The 12,766-nt window shown below is 41.5% G+C and overlaps 1 protein-coding gene across 1 annotated transcript; it reads right to left on the reverse strand.

The window, feature by feature from the left end:
- Positions 1 to 486: 486 nt before the first annotated feature.
- On the reverse strand, positions 487 to 12,355 carry tp53inp1 (tumor protein p53 inducible nuclear protein 1). The gene is made up of 4 exons (XM_006791747.3): positions 12,128 to 12,355; positions 9,217 to 9,606; positions 5,141 to 5,678; positions 487 to 4,785 (listed from the first exon to the last, which is right to left on the reverse strand). Exons 2-4 carry the CDS (start codon positions 9,347 to 9,349, stop codon positions 4,563 to 4,565), a joined length of 894 nt encoding a protein of 297 aa, XP_006791810.1. The 5' UTR covers positions 9,350 to 9,606; positions 12,128 to 12,355; the 3' UTR covers positions 487 to 4,562.
- Between the last annotated feature and the right edge of the window lie 411 nt (positions 12,356 to 12,766).

Consider the following 12,766-nt stretch of genomic DNA (forward strand, 5'->3'; position numbering starts at 1 on the left):
CTCCACCTGATGAATCCACTTTAACCTTTGACTGTACTCATTTTCCCTTTTTAGGTGTGGCATTAAAGTTACTCTCTACGATGTAGACAACAGAAAATAGAGCTACTTTAAAAAATGCACTCTTTTTTTCTTTGCTCATGTTCCACATAATTGATTCAAGCTATATAGATTCAATAGAATTAAAATTTAGACTGAAATACTTAAAGCTCTTGGTAATATGGTCATGTAGCAGATACTTGTAACATTGTTTCAAAGGTGGATACAACCATCAGTTTGTGCATTTTGTCCATCTGATGCCACTAGCTTGAAAAAGACCATCAGTCACTTGTCAGCAGCTTCTTGTTCTGAGGCAATAGTGCTAACCACTGCACTCCCTAGAATATGAAGTTATCTTCTGCACTATTATGTGTTATTTCTTGCTTTTGGTTGTTGTGTTAATAAGCAAAACTGAGGCTAAAGAAATAGACAAAGACAAGAGAATTGTGTATGAAAACATTTATTAGAGGCTAATAAGAGATCACATGTATTAACTATTACAGTGTGAAAACAGATGACCCCACTTTTAATTAGCTTTTTTTTTGTTTCTGATGTCAGAACAGAGTGATCTGTCATACATCCAAAATACAAAGGAAACCAGTTATGTTGATAAATAAAAAGGTAACCCTAAAAGTCCTACACCTTTTGTCTTTTTGGCAAAGTGCAGTATTATTCCAGTAAACTACACAGAAAAGCAAAAAATGACAAAACAAAACAAACAAAAACCCAAAAAGTCTAACACTTAGTGGAAAAATGCCATAAAATATTCTTCACACTTACAAATAAAACAATAGGAGAAAAAAAGAGGTTTTGCTACATCATTCTGTCTGGTTTGTCGAGTCATTATAAAAGCTGTACAAGGGCTGGGCGGATGGTGGTGGCGAGAGCATATGAGCTTCCTCGAATGATGCATAGTTGGTTTCTGATGTTTGTCTGTGTGTTTTAATTTATTATTACGTCCACTTAAAAAGTTAAACAAAAAGAAAAACGAGTTCAAGTTCTTCATTGATGCATTGTCATCATAACATTTCAACCTGGAAGGCACGTGATCCACAAATTTCAAGGCATTGAACAAAAAGCATTACAAATCCCTGTTAGATTAATGATGGAGAGATGAGCCGAGAACAAAGAACTAAGAACTAAGAACTAAGAAAAAAACCAAAAGAACAAAAAAAACAAATAAATCGTTTAAGGCTCCTGACAGCAGGAGGAACCTCCGATCCCTTCTGTCTTTAAGTTTCTCTTTTTCAAAAAATCAAATGACACAAAATAACATCGTTCGTAATTGCAAAACTCACTGCAGAGAGAGAGACATTAGAGAAAGGACAAGAAAAAAAAAGCTTGAAAACACAAGAGATCCACTCTACTACCGTTTACGATTATTTACAGTAAATAACAAAAATGCCTTACAGGGCTTTGTTAACAACGCTACCTTCCCAGAAACTCTACTAGAGACATTCAGTCAGGTTTACAAGGCGATTAGAAGACCACACTGCAACAGTTTCCATTAAAAGTGACTGAATCTTTTTTCCTCCATAATATGTGTTCGTTCCACGATGCATCTCCGTATCTTCAGAACAGGATCGGTTTCCAAAAAATCATCGTTAGGCAGATTTACAGTTTAGTAGATTTCTGTTGATGTGTGTAAGGAAATGAATTTTTTTTTTTAAGTTGATAAATAAGCAAAATGTGAAGTTATATGTAGAGTCCTTCACCTGTTCTGAAATTATTTACGAACACAAAAATGGTTGCCGAAAAAAATGAAACATTTTGGAACAAATTTTCAGTTATAAAAAGTCACAGACTGAGTCAAATTTTCTGTTTAACATCAGACAAATATACATGCTCCAGAACTTTACTTTAAACCTGTTTACCCTATATATATTTAAATAGTCTTTTTTTTTGGCAGAAATGGTCTTCCAAAGGTTTTAGTCACTCTATAAGGTTGGTTATTTCTCAACTTTTGCAGTGTGGTGACTCGGCCTGGGCTCCGCTTATCCCTACAGCAGACACATTAAACCATTAAACAGTCTACCATTTTAGAGCACCGTAACCAAGAGCTGTTATCAAACACTCAAACAATTTTTAAAAAAGAACATCAGTATAATAAAACTACGGAGAGATTAAAGATCGCTGCTACTTTTTTTTTTGGTTTAAATATTTAACGAAATGTAACTACGTTAACATGGAAAAGAGAACAGTTAAAATAGCATAAGGTACATTTCTAAAACCATGTTAGGTACAGTTGAGCAAAATATATAAACATAGCTGAAAAAAACCAAAAGTTTCTCTCCATCCTGGTGGATTTCCAACAGTCAACTGACAGTGTCAGAGTTCATTTCACAGTCCCGGGACCAAAAGACGTTTCTGTGACACTAAATAAGAAGTTGATTATTTCTCACAAAGGTTTTCACAGAGGGAAAGCACGCAGGGACATAGCTGGAAAAAGTCCGAGTACACACAAAGAATCATCAGCCGTCAAGTAAATCTGCATTTTCCTAAAGAGTAAAGGTGATTGGTTGTGACCCTGAGAAGTGGACTGCAGATTCATTTAAGAACAAAAACAAAACAGAAAAAAAGAAAGAAAATAATAATTATCCTTTTTTCTTTTTTTCCCACCATCATGACACTAACAAAACTCTACAACCATGCAACAGATTGCACACTATCATAACCAAACACACCTAAGCAAGAAACCATGGACGCATATATACCAACTTCATACTGATATGTAATTTGTTTTTTCTTTTCAAAAAATATTTTTGGAAGTTTTTTTTGTTTTACATACTTTTTTAACATTTCTATTTATCTCAAAGCTACTGTTAAAACAAGGCGTTTAGTGATATTTAACCCAGTATTTTTTCCATTTTTTCTTTTCTTTTTTTCTCCTTTAAAGAAATATCGTGAAAAGTTACTGAATTATAAAGTCAGAGGCAGGTTCAGCTGGAGCTGCAGGATGAGCAATGTGGAAGTTTTTCACCTCTGGTGGTGCTGCAGAGCTCAAAAAGCAGGAACTTAAAGGAAAAATACCCTTTAAAAGGCTTTAATACAGCTGTGTTTTGCTTTACTGGCTTCAATTGTGGTGTTTCCGTAGCTTTTTAACAATCAGTCAAACACACACAGCATAAGGTTGGGTGAAGGGAACGAGTTCCTTCTGTAACCAAAGTGAATGACAGAGAGAACTGCAGCACAGAAACTAGAAATCTACGTCTGAAAGTACGAGAGCAGAAAATGGACTAACAGGCAAAGCAGTTACAGTACATAGTTAGGTTTGACTCAGACGTGACTCTAATTTTGCTGAAACTCTCTGTTTTCAGTTAACACACCCTCCAGTTTCACAGGAGAACCTTTGAATGCACGTGTTTAAGTCTGGCTGAAGCGTTTAGTATTAAAACATAACAGCAAGAACCGTGTTTTAATAAAAAGAAGAGAATTTGTATTGCACTTATAAAGAGGCTCAAAATGTTGCACTTTTCTTCTGTAATAAAGATGTTATAAAGCTTTAAACTTTCACCATCAAAAAGGCGTAATTATATTAAAGTCAGCTGTAATAAAGCAGAGCTTCTGTTCCTACAATTGTTATGGACATACCCTGTTCTCCTCTAAAATGCAGGAAAGTTACTCAAGACACAAACAGAGCATTTAGTACAGATCACTGATTATAAGCACGTGAGATTACATAAAGGGAATTTTTCCTTTAAACCCACCTAAACTTCATCCTCTAGTGTGAACAGCCCTTCACTGGCAACATATTGGGAACACTGCACTCCAATACTCCTGCATTGATTAAATGAAAACGTTGTCCGGCTGCACTGTCTATGTTCAAGTCATTTAGGATCTGAAATGTCTCCTACTGCCCTCAGTCAGCCCAAAAAGTTGCCTAGATGACCAGCAGTCCCACTGTGAGACCCTGAAGTGACACCACTGGACCATCCTGCCACACAGTGAACCTGCCGCTTAGTAAAGTGACCTACAGCATTGATTCTACACATTAAGGTGACCGTAAAGAAGAAGAAGAAAGAAAAGAAAGAGAAGTCATCATGACCTCTGTTTCTCTCTGTGATTGGACGTACAATGCTCTGAAGAAATAGAAGAAGAAATGGTCTTGTGAAAAGGGAGGGGAGGGGGGTTAACATTATGACCTTTACATATCCCTTCTTCTCAGTATCAATACATAGGAGGATGGAGGATGGATCAAGAGGAGTAGGAAGCGGGGAGTGAAGTGAGGGAGGGAGAAAAAGTCTTCACTGGCCACATTACTGATATAAAAAGTCAACAGCCACCTTCCCGATTTCACCACCCATTAAGCTTTCAGGAGAAATTAGGTGTGAGGTGTGTAAGTGGTGGCTGATGCCGTAGTTAACTTGCTGCTGGTGTTTGTTTGTTGAGAAGATGAAAGAAAACGGAGATGAATGCTTGTGGGTGGCCAGTGTTACATTCCTGTACTGCTTAAAGTATTGAGGTTGATGATGATGATGATGATGATGATGATGATGATGATGATGATGAATAGTGATGAGGATGTCTCAGAAGTTGAGATGCTTCTGGCTGGGCTGGTGCAGGTGCATGGTGTTGGCCTTTGGGGGGCGGAGCAGGTTGAGGCGTCGCAGGGCCTTGCGGGACATGGGCTGGGTGCGTTGGGTGGGGTTTCCCGGCCTTTGTTGCACAAGGCCGGCCTGAGCGGAGAGCGCCGCGGCGTAGCAGGAGGAGTGAAGACTGGAGCGCCGCTGTGAAACTGCCGCCTCTGGCCTGCAGGAGGCAGAAGTTTTCAGAAGAAGGCAGATTAGTTTTTAGCACAATGCACAAGTAATTTAACAGCTGCTTCAGAACATGCATTGGTTTACAATTATATCCAATTATCAGGAGCATTTTTGAAGTATCTGCTACAGTGTGTGCTCTTTCAGTTAGTAGATTATTTTTATTAAAATGTCTCAAAAAGCCTGCGACTGGATAAGCTAACACTAAAAACGGCTATTGCGAAGTTAGTGCCTTTGAAGTGTTGTCCATTTGATACTTTTGGACACATTTATAAATATGTCCAAGCTTGAAATCTATTTTCCAATGATGATGAAATTTCTGTCCATGGACAGAGCCCAGATTTTACCTGTGGCGAGAGCCATCTGGCGTTCTTCTGGCCTTTTCCTTTCCACTTAAAGCTGCCAGGCTCGCAGTTATCTCATCGGATGAAAAATTCAATTCTGGTTCATGTGAGCTTTGTGGCAGGGGGTCATGGTTTAGTCGTGGGATGCTGTGGTGAGTGTAGACGGACATGCTGGGGTGTTCGATTAGCAGGTTCTCCAGAGGGCTGGGCTCCAGGACGATGGGAAAGGTGCTACGCCCAGTGAAGCAGGGTGGGGGGGTAAGAAACCAGCTCTCCTGCAGAGAGCGGGTGTTCACACGCAGAAACCCACTCTCATCATCTTCCTCGTCCTCATCTGGACCACCGTCCAGGTCGGTGTCAGCCGTTGAGTCGAGGGAGGTGCAGGAGGCGTAACGGACAGGTGGGATGCCCATGGGTGAGGGGATCATCACCAGCTCATCATCTTCTTCTTCTTCATCCTCTGCCTCCACCTCCTCGTCTTCATCTTGGATGATGGTGGATCCCGAGTGGCCATCGTTACACTGGCTGGAGCCGGCTTCAGCTAAGGGGTGAGATGAAGGTGTCATTAATGGAATGAAAATAGTACTAGAGACGCATCAGATTTTATGTCTTATCAAAAAAGTAACACCTGTATCTGAAAAGTACCAAGTACTAGTCATTCCCCACATGCTCTTACAGGCAGTTTACAGCAGAAACAGTCATGTGAACAACCTGTTACAAAAACAGGCTTTTAAGGCTTAAACCTATTCATTATTAAGGCATGGCCGCTTTGACTGAAAGGTCTGTGAGGATACAAGCTGCTGTGGAAGCTAGGTGTCTGCTACTGTGAGTGAACTGCACCTCATGACAGTGTTTGTGCCTTTTTGAGCATCTTTAAAGCCATCATCTGTCAAACAATAAGGCCTGTTTTGTATTGACCTTCCAGGAGGCAGTGGTGGTGAATGTCATTAACTTGTAGAAGCTTGTTTCCACGACTAAAAACAGAAAAACTATTTAAAAAAAAACAAACAAAAACAATAAAAACATAAATCCATTTTTAAAAATAACCTTGGGTCATTATCTCAAAATTTGGACTTTGACTAACTTGAAAAGTTATTTTCTCATTTTTTAGTTATTTTCACAGAAGTTTGGGGTAATAAATCAAAATTTTAAGATACCAAACTCGAAGTTTTGAAATAATAACCCAAAACTTGGCTTATAAAATGTTGTTTTTGAGTTTTGGAAAAAGTTTTCATATAAACTTAAAATACATTGGTTATACACAAACCAGTGAAAAGAGATTCAAAAATAGGCGTCCCTCTCTTTACAGCGTATCTTTGTAAACATGTTCTGCGCCCTACTTTTCTAAAATGTTTCCCTATGAGGTCTCAAACCATTTGGTTTACAGACATCATAAATCCAAACTCCTTTATGCAACAGGTCATTTACTGTTCCAGCTGTTGTTTTGATTTTAAAGTAAAATGCCTGTGTAATGTCATCAGTGTACCAGCAGGCGGCACTGTGGCTTGGCCACGCAGCAGAAGGGAACCTGCCAGATGTAAACAATAATTTTCTGGAGGCTGATCAGCCAAACTGCTGCAAGCAGGCTGACAGCTCAACATTGCATGCCCAACGAACCACGGCTTGCACGCATGTTTCTGTTTGAATTTGCAAAAATGTCTGTCTGCTGTTAACCCCAGGGAGAGCAACTTAAGCTCTCTCTACAAGAAGCAGCATACACAACCGCTGCTCGTTCCTTTGCACATAAATCATCGTGTGCAGCGAGCACGCATACATCCTGCGCTGCTAGCTATCTTATGCAAAACTGGAGGCTTGCCAAAAGCTGCGGGTCGGGCTCTTGTTTTGATCCAGCCACAGCTTCTAATGATTCACAGAGAAACAGGAAGTTGTGAGGTGGAAGGCCAACATGATCTCAAGCTAGCAGACTGGATGTTAAAAATAACTTTGTGTCGACACAGCAGACATCTCTGCTTGTTTTCAGTCTTCTTCAAGGATGGGGCCTTACTTTTGTAAAGAACATTGTTATTAGAATGTTTTGGTGGTCATCAAACACACAGAATGAAGATAAAGGTTTTTCGACCTCCACCCTTTCATCGGCCATCTCCTCTGACCTCAGTGCTCTCACCTGTTTACTGTGAGAGCAGTGTTTGGAGTGTTTGAAGCTCAATTTCTACACGTGACATTAACACCGCCCTGTGGCTCTGACTCCCTGGAGTTCACAGAGGAGTCCTTGTTTACCCACAACAGGCCAGAGAGGTTGCAAGGTGCTGACTCAGTTCGCAGCAGCTGATCTTCTCACTTTATCCTCTCAGCAGCAGTGGGACAGCCCCCACTGTCCGAGCCCCATCAGCTGCTGATCTCTTCCTGCGGAGGCTGCAGGCGTTTGCAAATACAGCAGCTCATGGTATGCAGTGTCAACTTGACAACAGGTCTCCAGCTCTAGAATGGGGTGCATGTAGTGTTTTGTACACTTGGGCTCACTGTACATTGGGTTAATGAGGTCAGTCCAGATTATGAAAGGACCAGCTGATCCCCCACATAACCCTGTCTCCTCCATGAACCACAAAGGCTCAGAGCATGCAGAGCATCAGCAGAGCAAACAGACAGCATCACCTTTAACCAGACTTCTTCAGCTCCTGGCCTCATTCAACCACATTTGCAACGTTCAAGCCATACTTTCTTATAACATTATTACTTCTTACTCATTTCTGACACTGTGTGTGGCACATTCATGAGCCTGTATTCACACTTGATAATATGCATGAGTGATGACAGGCCATAAAATCCTCATTTTTAAAATATTGCTCTTGACATGCTTACTTATGTGATAAAACCCAAACACAATTCTTTCACCACACAGATCTAAGAGCACAAATGTTTGTAATAGAATAAATAATAAGTCCCCCTTAAATCAGCTCAAGCCAGAGCTGGTGAGAAACCTGACAGAAAATGTCAACAAAACATTGAGTCACAAATACACTGAGCTTCTATCAGCCTTGTACAAAACATAGCATGGTGTATCTTTGTGATGGAGACACGGATATGATGTAGCCAGGTGTTTTTATAGTGGAGGGATGTTCGAGGAAACTTTCTGCCCATACATGTTTACCTCCTGGAAGCACTGGGACCTATTTTTACCTCATCTGGTTCTCCAGGCACTTTTGTTTGACCCGTTTGCAGGTTGACTTGCCCATAAACTGCCTGACATCCAACCTCTTCACCCCCTCCAGCTTGAACTGAGTCAGACAGCCTCTCTTTCTCACCGGCCCTCGTGCCAGAAATATTCACACGGTTATGGAATTTTTTTTTTTTTTTTTTTTTGGGGGGGGGGGGGGGGGGGGGGGGTGTCAATTCAAGTTAAGACCCACTGTGGGTTAACACCAAACCAAAGCTGTGCCAAGAATCATCCAGAGCCATTTGGGAGTCACTGCAGTGTGTCATGTTTCTGCATACAGTGTGTGGGTGGGTGACTTGTTGAACTCCTCTGTGTCGTGTCTGTTTTGACTGGAATCTTTTTATGGTCTCAGACTGCACTGGAAACTTGGCATGGTTTTTACCTGCCATTAAAAAACTCTAAAGTTATACACTGTCTTTCTAGCTGGTTGCTCCAAGTTGGATTAGCTCAGTAGCCTTTCCTGAACTCACGGTCTTCTTCATCAGGGGGTGGATCTTGCTCTAATCTTCCTTAAACTGATTGACTTTTTTACTTTTGGCATATATGCATGGCATTTAACACTTGCTATGCATATATCTGAAGTGTGTGTGTTTCTAATTTGTTTACCTATTTAACCCAAAGTTTTTACATATGCCATATAGTGAAATGCTGGAGCTTGAGCCCTTTGTTCCTCAGTGTCCTCCTGCTAGAGTCAGCTTTCATTTCATAGTTTAGTTTACAGTGTTTTGAGAACAAAAATGCATTGTCTGACAGCTGAACAAGTGAAGCAAGTCTCAAAGTCGTTCTAAAAACACTGCTGCGTGTCAAAATCTTTATTTACCTTCTACTTTATGGTACTAATGCAAGGCGTTGGCTGATTACAGATTCTGAACCATTAACTAGTTCTTGTGAGAATCAGACTTACTCAGGTAGTTGACCAGGATCCAGTCTTCATCCTCCGCCGCTATCTCCTCCACTTTGCCGTCCCCAGGTCTGCCGCCTCGACTCACCTCTTCCACATTGTCCCCAAAGAGAGCACTAGCGAACCTCTGGAACATCCTGAGATGTCCTGCAGGGGCGTGAGGATGAGGGAGGGGTCGGGGGAGGCGCGTGGCTCTGGGCGACGGCGGGGAGGTGTTGCGGTCGTTTTGGTCATCAGCTGCGGGGTTCACAGCAGTGGGAAGGCTCCGTAAAGGTGCTAAAGTGCATCAATAAGTTGTGGTCATAGATCATCTGAGGGCCAGCAGGCGCAGGCTGGACATCGCTCAACGTCAGGATCGCTTCAGTGAGTGCAAAAGTCTTCAAAAAAAAAGCCCTGAGAGGCAGAGAAACATGAGGATTCGGTTATAAACATTTACAGGTGCTGGTTTTACACACAAGGCCTCACATCCCCATCCCTCATTAAAGATGTTAGGACAGAGCCTGAAAACACACCAGGGCTTCCCAGAGAAATGGTTTAAACACAAACACACACACACACAAGAACGACTTTAATGACAAGCCTGTTAGTATTCGCCTCTAGCTGCACAAATTTCCGGGATGGATTAATTTCCTGTCAGACTTGATGGTCATGAGCAGCAGCTGCAGTTTCTTCAGTTATTGATCTGAAGGAAACGAGCGGAGAAAAAAGATGTCCTGTCTGTGTTTAATTCACGTGCAAATAAAGGATCTGCTGTGCTCAGAGGACGTACAGACACAGCTGGCTGGCAGCCTGTTTGTTGGCCTAACTACAGCCTTTCACATGAGGAAAGTAGAAAGAAATGAAAAGTCACAAGTGTCACTGTCACCCTACAGCTGCTGTGTAAATGGAACCCACTGGCAGATATTAGCAGATTGAAGCCAAGTGTACTGACACCCCCCCCCCCCCCCCTTATTTTGGCCTTCACTCTACAAATTCAGGTTTTATGTAATCTGTCCAAATGAACTCTTTTACTGTCCAACTGATAAAGTGCAGACCAGGGTTTAAGCCCCATGTGAATAAGGTAGTGGTGGGGTGGTTTAAACCATAAGGAGACACATGATAGCCCTATAGACATTACTTATGGCTAAACAAAAAAACGATGGTGCAAGATGCAAATGTATCATCTATAAGACTTCCATTACATGTAAATTAGATGTAAACTGAAGAAAATGTGGCAAATATGATAAGCAATTTCATCATACTTCATGTATAGGTGTGTCAGGCAACACATGAACACTGCATTAACAGCTGCAGTAGCTCAACTGTTGTAATAACAGCCTTATATTAAATCATTCACAACCTAATCATTTGTTATGAGTAACGAGCTCTCTCAGTGGATAAGTGACACTTTAATTTCATATATCTGTTGGCACTTTTTTTCTGCTTACGCAAAATGACTCACGATAAGTTATGGTTTATCCACGAACACTTAAACATCTAGTTACAATAACTGTAATCACCGGTAGGAGGCGGAAACAAAGCACGGCACTGGATAAAAACGCTTAAATTCTCATCAGGAGCAAACTAGCCCAGATATCCGATTTTTTTCTCCCTACCCTTGAAGGCGCATTGCCTCTGGCTGTGCTGCGTTTAATTACATCTCGTATTTTCCGGCACATAGCGAATAAAAAGCGTTCTTCTTTTCAAGAACAATCTAACCCCGCCTCTGTAAACATCGAACAGCTGTGAGGGACAGAAAACAGAAAACGCTTCTGACTGACTCACTGTCTCACACCGACAACAGCAGGCTGATAATCTGCAGCACCTGTTTCTCATCCCCCCTGCTCACCCTCCTACGGCAGGTCATTTCAGGATAGGTCTAAATCATTTACACGACTTTATTCCTGTTATTATAATAATAACCATACACAAAGAAAAGCTCTCCCGGGCTTGGTTAAAGCCCGGTTAATGCCTGATTAATGCTGTTAAACGGGTCACTGAACGTCAGCGCAATTGATGCATCTATTACATCAGATCGCGCTTTGTTTGGGTGTTGAGTGCGAAACGGGCTGTAAAAGAAAGATGTCTATACAGTATGCGGTCTGCGGGATTAAGAATAAACCCATAAAGTGGGATTCAGTGGAGGATAAAATACAGATTACCCACGTTTTAGCTGGCAAACAAGAGTTAATACACAGCTAAACTCAAAAGGCGCACGCTTTTACCTTCACCTTAGATGATTTCTGTAAATGTTAATTTCTGTGAAAATAGTTAAAAATGTTTGGGGATGCCATCTTATTTCGCAAGCCCCCCCCCCCCCCCCCCCCAAAAAAAAAAAAAGATTCTTATTGACTTTACAGGACAAAAGCAGCAAATAGTCATTACCGAAAGGAATACTTGACACCTCTGCTCGATAAAAGACCAATTATCAAGTTAAGTTTGTTCTCAATGGACTGATCGAAGCGCTAATGTGATTTGGCGTCCAGACTGTGAGGGGATAAAAGCTGAAGTGATTCGGTAATAATGTGGAGCTACAGCACCCTAAGAGTGTTGGCCGGTTTCGATGGTTATACAAGGAAAGAAGGAGGAGGAGGCTGTAATTCTACCCGCACAGTGCTGGACCTGGACCGCATATTCACTTTAACTAATCTCCGTATGATATGATATCAAATATTTTCCCAAAATAAACTTACTCCAGTCCAAGTCGAGCAAAGGCAGAAAGCTGTGCAGAGCCACCGCAACCAAAGCCACCGGCAGAGAAAGCCGAATAAAACGCACAGTTAAGGCTTAATAATGGAGCATAGCTTCTTAATTGCTGCATATCTACCAAAACACCAAGTGCCTCTCCTGTTATGTGCATGCAATTTATATATAATACCAAAATCAGAGGCTTTGGGGCCGGGTATATTCACCGAGATGAAAACAAAGAGCTCACCTGCGGCAGAAGGAGGAGGAGGTGTAAACGAGTCCAAACCGTGATTAAAATCCTTAAAAATGAGGTAGATGCGTTACTTTTCGAAAAATAGAAAAACTTGAGGTTTCTTCGCGGAAGAAATAAAATATAAAAACGTTACTTTAAGGACTGCACATCGGGAGTCACAGTGCGGCGTTTCTTTTCAGTCCCGTTTCCTCCTCGAGCCCCCGACTGCGCCTTCTTTTGTTGTTGTTGTGGAGCTCAACAGCTGATCGGCCGTGACGTCGTTAAGGACCGCCTCTCTGCGGGAGGAGCCAACCGGAGCCCTCGAGGGGCCAATCAAACGAGCGTTAAGGGCAGTCACTAACCCACGTGACTCCCTCCTCCCTCTCCTAAGGAAAAAGAAAGGGACATGACTGGACAAAGCGCTCAGCTGAGCAAGACTATGTGTGTATGTGTGTTTCTTTCCCCCAAAACAAGTTAATGTTACATAACAGAGCAGATATCCGGGTCCAGCCGCTGGGTTTCCTGTTTTCTAACCGTTCAAACACCCCTTAGAGTCATCAGATTTACAATTTTATTAAAATACGATTACACAGCGAGGTTTGAATAAAGTTTTCATCATTTACTTTAGAGTTAGGAATGATTGCATTAGTTTTG

The sequence above is a fragment of the Neolamprologus brichardi genome, chromosome 11 (assembly GCF_056152115.1).
Source record: "Neolamprologus brichardi isolate AB-2024 chromosome 11, ASM5615211v1, whole genome shotgun sequence".
Taxonomy (NCBI): Eukaryota; Metazoa; Chordata; class Actinopteri; order Cichliformes; family Cichlidae; genus Neolamprologus; species Neolamprologus brichardi.